This window comes from Abramis brama, assembly GCF_963993115.1.
Source record: "Abramis brama genome assembly, chromosome: 22".
NCBI classification, from domain to species: Eukaryota; Metazoa; Chordata; class Actinopteri; order Cypriniformes; family Leuciscidae; genus Abramis; species Abramis brama.
The window spans coordinates 16,363,491-16,375,823 of NC_139984.1; the positions used below are offsets into that span (position 1 = coordinate 16,363,491).

Consider the following 12,333-nt stretch of genomic DNA (forward strand, 5'->3'; position numbering starts at 1 on the left):
CATCTATCTGTCTGTTTCCACTGTGACATGATGCACAAGACCGCTGTCAGCCAGCACGTCATCACAATTATTGGGGAGGCGTTAATCTGAAACAAGTATGTGGATTGTATGTGTTGTTCTTTTGATCCTGATATTTCTAAGAGGGATTTTTGACATTCAGTTCTCACTATCCCAACTAAAACACACGAACAGCCATTTGCACTCAAACGACGGTCAGCATGAATATGTATGAACGCCTTACTGTGCCCTCAGGCACCATATCGCCCAATAACAACAGGTCAACAACATCTGAGACAGAACGTGATGATAATCGGTGTGTGGGTGCACATATTACAAGCACACGCAGACCAGATAAATCAAACCCATACTGACCTCTCATAGTGAAGATGCACCTGAAATCAGTGCATCCAAACCTGACGCAAAGCATTTATTTCTGTTTTCGGCATGCTAAATGAGCTCAGTGACCCAATACCCTTGTCAAATCATCACAGGGGGCAATACAAGACCCTCACAGGTCTACGTCAAGGGTTTTATCGCATCACAAATTACAGGAAGTGAGCCATCAGTCTTCCTCCACATCCCCTAAGAGCAATCATCTCTTGTTCTGTGAATGGGTAACTCAGAAACAGTTCATGTGAGCCTTGAATTGCAACTAAATTATTTAATTAGCTCATACCCTGAAGATACACAGCTTTCAATTAAATATGAATATCACTTGATCGGCAAACACATTTCCAGTGTATTTAGTCTTGAATAATTTAGTGTCCAAAAAAAGGAACACTATAAGACTTTCCCTCTCTCCAAACTTCATTGGTATTAAAGGAATGTTCTGGGTTCAAAACAAGTTTACTTAGCCAAGAATATAAGTGTATCAGCTAGTACAAACAAATGTGATACATGTTTACAGTAATGCACTTACAGTGATCAGTCTGTTGGGCAGGGCATTACCCTAGGATCACCATTAAAAGACAGTTTCTACAGTGTTATCATAAAAATTGAACATTTTATATTCTAACATAAGTCTTATTTTGAACTTTTGAACTGTTTTTAAAACAGTTTTATTGAACTTTTCAAATTCTGGCATGGCTGGTGTTCAGATATACCCATACTATATGTGTGTTTTTAGTGTTTGGATGATTTATACTTGACATTCTAAAACTATGGCAGGGTTTCCACATCATTTGACAGTAAATACATTTATGTTATTACGTAATAAATGCTGTTCTTTTGAACTTTCTATTCATCAATGAGTCCTGGAAAAAATGTATCATGATTTCCACAAAAAATATATGGCAGCACAACTGGCAGCTTTCAACATTGATAATAATAAGAATATTTTTTTGAGCAGCAAATCGTCATATTAGAATGATTTCTGAAGGATCATGTGACACTGAAGACTGGAGTAATGATGCTGAAAATCTGTCACAGGAACAAATCTTTAAATAATTTACAAAATGTTAAAATTATATTTCTTAAAATTCTACTAAAATTATATTCAAAACATTTTTTTTTCTACAGAATAATTAATATAACCACTTTAATAAAAAACATGATACCAAAATAAGAACATTACTGTAAACATCTATTTTGCTTGTTTTTATGAACTGATGGACACATGAAAGTTGTTGTCTGTGCTAATTGACAGTATGTCACAGATACTCTCAAGCTTAACCTGTTTTGAACCCGGAACATTCCTTTAAATAGCCGGCAAGATTAACCACATTCTCATCCATCTCCCGTCTCATGCTACAGTGAGGCATCAGTGATTTGCCATTATATGAGTTGCTCTTTCCACTCATAACAATGCTCTATTTCACACGTTCATGGCTGTGAAGGTACAAAAACACACACGTACAAGCATCCGCCTCCCACTTCTGAAGTCTCGTGCAGAAGATTCTGTTTGTCAATAGTACAAAAAGTGCTAAACATGCTACCTCAGACGGGTGCTGTGGCAGCGTGGTGGATATGGCCCTAAGTTCCTCTTTAGTTTAGTTTGCCAGAAAATTACCCTGCTTTTATACTGAAAAATGCAGTACAGTTCAAAAGCGCCTGGAGTGTTGCGTGTGCCTGTCTGTGTAGGTCTGCACATCTATATCTCTCTCTCTCTCTATATCAATATATGTATATGTTATTCTATATATTCTATAATTATATATTTATGTATTTTTTTAGATCTCCAGTCCAAAAATCTTCTGTCCAGAGGTGTGGAACACTGTCCAAGCCCCAGTAGATTGTCTCCACTATTCAAAGTATAAAGCTGATGCGTCCTCTGAGGGGAAAGTCTGTGAATTTGTCAGAGACACACACGTCAGTATGTGTGTGTGTGGGTTTGCAGAGCCTTAACTCTGAAAAAGTACAGCATGTGAGGATTTGTTATAGTTGTCCAGTATTGTGTGTGCATGTGTGTGTCAGACGGTCTCTTTCAAACAGAGGGCTTCCACAGCATTGCTGGGACCCTGGGACACCCCTCCGATGAGGAACAGCATGTTGGGGGTCTGAATGGAGGCACAGGAGCAGCGAGGGCTGGGTAACGGGGCCACAGGTTCCCATCTCCTCTTCAGCTGGTTATAACTCTCCACTGACGCCAGCGGGGACGGCTGGTTACCTGACAGCACACAATACAACAGAATCATCGTCACAAACATATAAAAACCCAAAGTTCTCAAAATGTGTAACCAAGGCATAACGATTTGAATTTAACAATGGCTTATTTTGTTATAAACCATAAAATATATTGAATGTTGCCTTTTCATTTAAAAAGGGGATTAAACCATTTACCCTGGATGTGAGGTAATCTATTTGCTAGAGCAGAGGTTTTCAGTGCTTGGGGGTCGATTTATGCCTATTAAAAACTAGTGTTGAATAAGTTAAATAAATATTATTATTATTATTATTATTATATGATTACTATTAATAAATATTACATTTTAAATAAGTATTCAATAAAAAATATCTTTAAAAAAAACATTTGCAGATTGTTTGGATATATTACTATTTCATTCTGCTTTCACAAATGATCAGAAATCATAAGATATGATTTCTGATATTATACATAAGATGAATTTTATACTACTATAACATTTTTATATTACTCTATAGTAAATAGAAAAAAAGATAATGTCAACATTTACAATAATATTTCCAGATAATATTTTTAAAATAAATATTTTATATTATATATTTGTATGAATGTATTTATATATTATATAGTTTCCTCCACTAATATGGGCACCCTTGGTAAATATGAGTAAAGGCGGCTGTGAAAATAAATCTGCATTGTTTATCCTTTTGATCTTTCATTAAAATAAATAAATAAATAAATAAATCACAAAATTCTAAACTTTCATTGAAGTAAAACAAATTAAAGTGGGGGAAATTTTCATTATGAAATAAATGGTTTTCTCCAGTGCATGTTGGCTACAATTATTGGCACCTCTAGAAATTCTTAGCATATGTATTTGTATTAAATGTTTTGGGGGGGCTTTAGTCAAATGTCAATAATAAAAGCCGATTATTTAATTTCAGAAAAAAATGTATATAATTTTTTTATAATTACATTATTATATATTATATTTATCATACAAACAAAATTAACTTTTAGCAGATATACACATTAAAATGTAGTCTTTCTCTTTTGAGAAAATGCACAAAAAATATTGATGACTCATCCTGCACTACAGGCTTTTGTCCAATCAGATGATCTCTAGAATGACAATGCTCCTCCCCCAATACCACCAAAAATCAATTTACTTTCAAATCAGAAAGTAATGCACATTAGACAGATTCTCCAGCCAATCAATCAACACAACACCCTCTCCACATTAGCATACAGCATCCACAGCGCTCTCACTCACAGCACACACACATTGCGGATGCGGATGTTTCTCGCAGATGAAGCACTTGCCACCTGGTGGGTTTTGGGACCAAAACAGGTTTGAACAGGTGGCGCCATGCAGATTTCTTCAAATTATGTAACTCCTACAGATTCTGTGGCTTATGCTTCAGGAAACTTTTCCTCTGATGTTGCAAAATAAATAAATAAATAAATAAATAAAAACAAAAGTTTCCTTGGGAAATCCTGGCACTAACACTGCAGTCGCAGTGAACGGCAAACATTTTCTCATTTTTCCTCAGGGTCAGTAAGACTAGGCTGGGTGTTTTCACTTTTTTGCCTTCGGTGCTGAGACCTAAATCATCATGCGGTACCTGACACTAAGTTTCCATGGTTACTCAAATTGAAGTACAGATGATATGGACGGGCTGGTGCGGTGAGTATTGTTATCATAATTTCCTGGTAGAACAAAAACACTTGGGTGAATCCGCTCGCGGTAATCAAAAATGTCACGTCGAGTTGTGCTCTGGCACTCGCGTCGAAAGCTCCTGCATGTTGCTACGCATCCTAAGGTGCTCTTATGTTCACACAAATACATATTTGTTAAGGCAGATTTTTAGACGCTGTTTTTTGCAAAGGTTGGATTTATGATTTCACTTCCGAGACAATTCTCACCACCATCTATGGCAGTGGTTCCCAAAATGGTGACAGAGGGGGTACGTGAGGTGACAGAGGGGGTACGCAAACAAAATGCTGAGTTTTGCCGTACATTTAATTCTACCTCACCTTAAAATAACATTAAGGGTGTGTTCACACTTGGCATGTTTGGTTTGATTAAACGAACCCTGGTGGGATTGCTCTGTTAGTGTGGTTCATTTGACTAAGTGTGAACGCAGCCATCTGAACCCTGGTGTGCACCAACAAGCGGACTGAGACCGCTGAAAAGATGGGTTTCGGTCCGCTTCCAAGCAAACTCTGGTGTGGTTCGAATTAAATATGAACGCAACATGGACCAAAGACATCGAAACAAACCAATTTTGGATGTTCGTAAGTTCTGTTGCGAAATAAACGTAATAAAAGCCGACCAATCAGGTTGTGAACGTATCCCTATGACTTTAGGTACGGTATCTTTTGGTTCTGTGATGGGATCAGGACTAATTTTTTTTTTTTGGTCCGGACCAAATTAACTAAGGGAACTGAATAACAAGTGTGAACACAAACTGAGCATGTATTTCTAACAGGCAAAATGCCATAAAAGGTCAAATCCAATCAAATTACCTCATCTTTTGCAGTCAAAACTGACTGCATCCACACAAGAAGCATGCAAATGCAGAGTATGCAAATCACACTGCTACATTACTGCCGTTCTCGACAATGTATCTTTATAAAAGTGGGGATTGAGCACTTATTAGCATGAAGAACAAATATAGACACAGACTGTGCATACGGATCAATTTAAGACTCAAACACTCTTCGATACAAAAAACATACCCTGTGTAGGTTCTTGTTTTGTTTTTAATGTTGATCATATATTATACGAGCAAGAATGCAATTTTCCCTAATTATCCACACACTTGCAAATGTGACATTGATTTTATACAACGGTTCAACAAACAAAAGGGTAAAGGTTGGAGTCGATATAGTGTTCCTTACAACCCCAGTGATCCATGGATATTGACATGCAGCCAGGAATCGTGTTTCCTGACATTTATATATGCCTGATTTCGATGTCAGGGAAATACATAAAGCAAATTTGCTTGTGAACGCTTTATATATACAATATAGGTAGGTCTAAATCCGGGTGTTCACTTATATCAATGTTATATATACACTCACCTAAAGGATTATTAGGAACACCATACTAATACTGTGTTTGACTGCCTTAATTCTACGTGGCATTGATTCAACAAGGTGCTGAAAGCATTCTTTAGAAATGTTGGCCCATATTGATAGGATAGCATCTTGCAGTTGATGGAGATTTGTGGGATGCACATCCAGGGCACGAAGCTTCCGTTCCACCACATCCCAAAGATGCTCTATTGGGTTGAGATCTGGTGACTGTGGGGGCCATTTTAGTACAGTGAACTCATTGTCATGTTCAAGAAACCAATTTGAAATGATTCGAGCTTTGTGACATGGTGCATTATCCTGCTGGAAGTAGCCATCAGAGGATGGGTACATGGTCATAAAGGGATGGACATGGTCAGAAACAATGCTCAGGTAGGCCGTGGCATTTAAACGATGCCCAATTGGCACTAAGGGGCCTAAAGTGTGCCAAGAAAACATCCCCCACACCATTACACCACCACCACCAGCCTGCACAGTCGTAACAAGGCATGATGGATCCATGTTCTCATTCTGTTTACGCCAAATTCTGACTCTACCATCTGAATGTCTCAACAGAAATTGAGACTCATCAGACCAGGCAACATTTTTCCAGTCTTCAACTGTCCAATTTTGGTGAGCTCGTGCAAATTGTAGCCTTTTTTTCCTATTTGTAGTGGAGATGAGTGGTACCCGGTGGGGTCTTCTGCTGTTGTAGCCCATCCGCCTCAAGGCTGTGCGTGTTGTGGCTTCACAAATGCTTTGCTGCTTACCTCGGTTGTAACGAGTGGTTATTTCAGTCAAAGTTGCTCTTCTATCAGCTTGAATCAGTCGGCCCATTCTCCTCTGACCTCTAGCATCAACAAGGCATTTTCGCCCACAGGACTGCCGCATACTGGATGTTTTTCCCTTTTCACACCATTCTTTGTAAACCCTAGAAATGGTTGTGCATGAAAATCCCAGTAACTGAGCAGATTGTGAAATACTCAGACCGGCCCGTCTGGCACCAACAACCATGCCACGCTCAAAATTGCTTAAATCACCTTTCTTTCCCATTCTGACATTCAGTTTGGAGTTCAGGAGATTGTCTTGACCAGGACCACACCCCTAAATGCATTGAAGCAACTGCCATGTGATTGGTTGATTAGATAATTGCATTAATGAGAAATTTAACAGGTGTTCCTAATAATCCTTTAGGTGAGTGTATATCCTCATATCGTCCAGCCCTAAAACTTGTATAGTTTTTTGTCCATTTTTATTTAAAAACATCCAATTGCAGAATGCAGAATATAAGAAGGTTTTGTCTCATTAAACTCATTGATGAGTTGTCAATACAATATATAGGGTATGATTTTACCCCAAAATTCAACATAGTGACACAAAATGATAACGTGATAACGCAAATCCACGTTTCGCTGCCTGGAGTCCAGTTCTTTCTATGAATTGCAGAGATCCATTTGCTTATTTTTTCAGTAGCTTTCGGCAGTCTGTAAAAATATACCTCAGATTTCTTGTCAAATCTATTTGTACAGTCAATCTCAAAGCTCTTCCCCATTTTAAATGTGTTTTGTGTCACGTGCATACCCTCTATTGTTTGCTCTATTTTGGAATGAAATAATAGTTCCAATGAAACCCACAGCAGAACTTAAAAACACAGCGGTGTTTTGTGAACTAATCTGCGGCTTTGAACGAATCGGGAGAGTCAATGATTCAATGACCCATTCATAAATACAGCCACTTACTTCATTACTGAACGAATGAATGACTCAGTGACTCACTCATTAAGACTTACAGCCACCTACAGGAAGTTTTAGTTTAATATTTAAAAGTATCAATTCGTTTTTACCATCAGTTTTAGATTTCTCTATAAAACAATTTTTATTTAAAACATTATTTATTTTATAAAGGAAAATGCACTGGAAAATCAATTTAAGGGGGCAAATATTGTCCCTTAATGTAAAAGGTATGACTGCAGTCAAGTGGAAGAGAGGGGGTACGCAGAAGGATGTTAAATGCCTCAGGGGGTACGACTCTAAAAAATCTGGCAATCACTGAGCTATGGGGTGCTTTCCACCTTTACAGAAATTAAAATACTGTAGATCTGAATAATAAAACAAAATTTAAATGTTAAATCTACAGGTCAAGTCAAGTCAAGTCAAGTTTATTTATATAGCGCTTTTCACAATACAGATTGTATCAAAGCAGCTTCACAGTATTAAATTAAAATAATACATCAATGTTTGTTTCTAGTGGAAAACGTCCACGTTTGGTAATGCTGATCAATAGTATTGTTGATTGATTAATTAAATTAAATATCCCCAAATATCCCCAACTGAGCAAGCCAAAGGCAACAGTGGCAAGGAACCGAAAAACTCCATCAGATGACCTAATGGAGAAAAAAAAAACCTTGGGAGAACCCAGGCTCAGTCGGGGGCCAGTTCTCCTCTGGCGTTTATGAACTAGAGGTCGGATTTAACTGTAAGATTAAAAGTATTATATGAATGCCTGGCTGAAGAGATGCGTCTTTAATCTAGTTTTAAACTGGGAGAGCGAGTCTGAGCAACGAACAGTATCAGGAAGACTATTCCAGAGTTTTGGAGCTGAATGTGAAAATGCTCTCCCTCCTTTGGTGGACCTAGATATCCTAGGTATGACCAAAAGCCTTGAATTTAGTGATCTTAAAGAGCGCGATGGATTATAGGGCGATAGAAGATCCGTTAAATAGACTGGAGCTAAGCCGTTTAGGGCTTTATAAGTCAGTAGCAATACCTTGTAATTAATACGGAACTTTATAGGTAACCAATGTAGTGATGATAAAATTGGTGTTATATGATCATATTTTCTTGATCTAGTTAGAACTCTAGCGGCGGCATTTTGGACTAACTGTAGCTTGTTTATTGAGGATGCAGGACAACCGGCTAATAAAGTATTACAGTAATCTAGTCTCGAGGTCATGAATGCATGAACTAACTTTTCTGCATCAGAAACTGATAGCATGTTACGTAGCTTAGCAATGTTTCTAAGGTGGAAAAAGGCTGTTCTTGTAACATATGAAATATGATTTTCAAAAGACAGGTTGCAGTCTAATATAACACCCAGGTCTTTTACTGTAGAGGATAAAGTAACAGGACATCCTACTATGTTAAAGTTGTATTGTGAGAGGTTTTGTGGGCGTTTTTTTAAACCGATGATTAGTACCTCTGTCTTGTCTGGATTTAATAAAAGAAAATTGCGCGTCATCCAATCTTTTATATCTTTAACACACTTTGTCAATTTGGATAATTTAGCGTTTTCATCTGGCCGTGATGAAATATAGATTTGAGTGTCATCAGCATAACAATGGAAACTAATTCCATGTTTCCTTATAATATCCCTGCGGCACTCCATAGTTTACTAGAGTTATGATCGATTTTTCTCCATTTAAATTGACAAAATGGTAGCGGTCAGATAAGTATGATCTGAACCAGCTTAATTACAGCAGCAACTAACAGCAAATGAAGCTGAACAATCAGCAGGAATCAAAGAGATGAAATACATAATGCAAATCAGATTTCATAGGCTTCGTTCAAACTGTACACAAATCTAATTTGGTTTCTAAATCCAAACTGACAATATGTAAACTAATAATTCACTGAAACTAATGTTTTCATTTAGTCAAAAACTGAAACCAAAACTAAAATTTGGGTAATTAAATTTGGGCAATTGAACTCTTTTTGCTGTTCTGTTTTTAGTGTTCTCAGGTGATAAATTAAAACAACTGTAGTTAAATTCTTTGGCAACAAGCCGCCTCTTGATATTTCAGCTGAACAAATTTTACATATTGCTGCTCTATTTGGGTCAAAACCGAGTCATGCATGTAATGCATAAAACTTTCAATCATTCACTACATAGTGAATGGGACTAGAAGGAAGAGTGTGAAAAATGAGTGAGGCAAAAAGGACAGAATCAGAATGAGAATTTTATTATTTCTGATTCTGATTTTGACAATTTTTGGCAACATGTCACATAATCATCCAAATACGACAAACAAAACAGCTATTGAGTGAATCAATCCTAATTATCCTAATTACCTTAATACATTCACCCTGGAAATACATTCATTCAATCATTTCTTCACACGGATACTGCTGTAACGCCTAAACTAATGATCATATATGGGTATAACAGAGTACATTTGAATGAGGCCATAGATGATTGAGGAGCAAATCACCTGAAGAGCGATTTCCCAAACATCATCTCCAATATGGACCTAATAGCAGCCATTAATTCTGGAAAGACATGAGGAGCTACAGGGAATGAAGCATCTCTTGCAGTTATATCATTATATCTGTGTGTGTGTGTGTGTGTGTGTGTGTGTGTGTGTGTGTGCGCATACTTCTGATTCTGTACAGCCTGAGTGTCCAACAACGGCAGTTTAAAAGAAGAACAGAAGAAAAAGAAGATGAAAAGACTAAACCGCCAAGGAAAGAGACACAAAAATAGCTCAGAAACCGCACCAGATAAGAAAACGAACAGCAACAGCAGTGACTAAAAACGAAGGGAGGAAAAGACACACCTGCAACTTGACATGAAGACATGAAGGGGGGACGGGGTAGAAAGAGGTAACAACAACTAAAAGAGGATAAATCGAGCAGGTGAAAAAGGAAGTAGTCAAATGTGAATGTTCTCACATTCTAATACACACGCACACAATCCTCCATCGGCTCCTGTGATGCCTGAAATTCCTCCTATTTCTAGACATAGAAAAAGATTAAATAAAGATGTGCCATGTATAATCTGCAATGCTCTGCCCTAAATATCATTTTTTGGGAAGATGCAGAAATGTCTCGCCCACTCTTTGAGCTGACATTTATTGAAGAAATCTCTCTTTCTCCCTCTAGTAATGTACCCACAGACAAACAGACTGGAAAGAAATAAGGCAGTATTTGAGACTGATATTCAGAGCCTCTTCACTGGAGCGTAAAGAGCCAAATGAACAAATCATTTCATTTAAAGACATGCCAGTCTAGGGAACAGGCTGTCGTTGAGCAATTTCACATTTTCATTGATGCATAATGAAGCTAAGTGTGATTCTTTGACTTTCCAATTAAAACTAAATTCAGCTCATGAATGAAACAAACAGATAAGGGAATGTTGATCGAACTACACGCTAAAAAAAAAATCAATGCAAATTACGCAGGTTGCTTCCTGAGAGAAGGTCGCAGAGTTTGTAAAGTTGTTCAGATGTGCCTGTAATTGTTGTCGATGTACTGTGAGGTAGATTCTTGTTGCTAGGTGACATTAGTGCACAGTACTTACTCATGGCTGCACATAAGGACCTGACATAATGAATCCATTTGCTTGATATGGCATTTTATTAAGAGGCCGTTTCTGCCGCAGGTTGTTCTGAAAAATGACAGTCCCTGCACAGTGTTTTGTTGATTTCTTTCCTGATTTTCTAAGCTCAGTTGATCCTATTTGCATAATCTATTCAACATTGGCAGTTACTTACCGAGTCCGCCCGCAGCGATGACCCGTCCACCGAGACAGCCGGCTACGAAGTCCGCCCGCTTCTCTCTCATGCGACAGCCCCGCGTGGCCTTCAACCACACACCTGCAACAGGTGAAAACAACCACCAGAGGTTAAAGGTCAGAGAGGAGGTCAAGATCACACAAGGGTTATTACTGTTCACTAAAACTAAAATCATGACAACATTTAATAAAATAAATTGAAATAAAATAATATATAATTTTTTTTTTTTTTTTTCAGCTAGTTGCCCAATGCAACATTTTTCATTTTAGTTTAGGTTTAAGTTGAGGTACAGAAGAAAAACCTAAATAAACTAAAACTTTAGACATAAAAAAAAAAAAAAAAATTATATTGCATGTTTCTGCTTCTTCTTCGCCTGTGTTTTGATCAGGCCATTCAATACTCTTTCAGAAGATGCGCCCCCTACTGTATAACAGTGAAAAGTGGGGATGGAGTCAAAATAATATTTTTTGAATTATAATATATTTATTTATTTTATTTATTATATTACATTTAAATTATAATGGAAATTATAATCAAGTATGTTATAGTTTTCATTATTAAAACAAATATTTCACTCAATCAGCATTGTCAAGACATCATCATAGACCTTATTCACAGCAGCACCATCTTTGATTTTTAGCGGGAATGAAACCGAGGCTGTGAGGGATAGATATCCGTCTCTTCAGTGGGTTGTACTGTCATTTAATGCGTTTTTGGATTGTTCTGCTGACAAAACACAGCAAAATATCTGCTGAGACAAACAGCCGAAATATCTCTCCAGGTATTATACCTCCTTGGGGTCTTCACAGATCAATATAAAACTCCAGCATCTGTCCCTGATTCACTAAAATTTAGTCAGATGGGCCATGTTGCTCGTGGGCATTTGTCAGCATGTGGGGACCGGCCACAGTTGACCATTAAAACCATAACGTACCATAATGACTGCAATAAAACAAAACAAGCAGGCACTGAAAGTCAGAGTCAGAGAGAGTTCAGACACACACAGTCGATCTGCCCTGAACTATACAGACGTCTTGAGGCACAGCTTTAGTGATGAACAAACAGCTGAGATGTCTTATCTCTCACTATTTTTGATGCACTAACTTGGCATGAACACAAAGTCTCCAAAAAATCTCCCTGCATGACACCATCTGCCTGGGAGCAA

The 12,333-nt window shown here is 37.6% G+C and overlaps 1 protein-coding gene across 1 annotated transcript; it reads right to left on the reverse strand.

The window, feature by feature from the left end:
• Positions 1-2,170: 2,170 nt before the first annotated feature.
• On the reverse strand, positions 2,171-11,243 carry LOC311073791 (kelch domain-containing protein 8B-like). Its single transcript, XM_084099756.1, has 2 exons — positions 11,148-11,243; positions 2,171-2,605 (listed from the first exon to the last, which is right to left on the reverse strand). Exons 1-2 carry the CDS (start codon positions 11,215-11,217, stop codon positions 2,409-2,411), a joined length of 267 nt encoding a protein of 88 aa, XP_083955882.1. The 5' UTR covers positions 11,218-11,243; the 3' UTR covers positions 2,171-2,408.
• Positions 11,244-12,333: the final 1,090 nt, after the last annotated feature.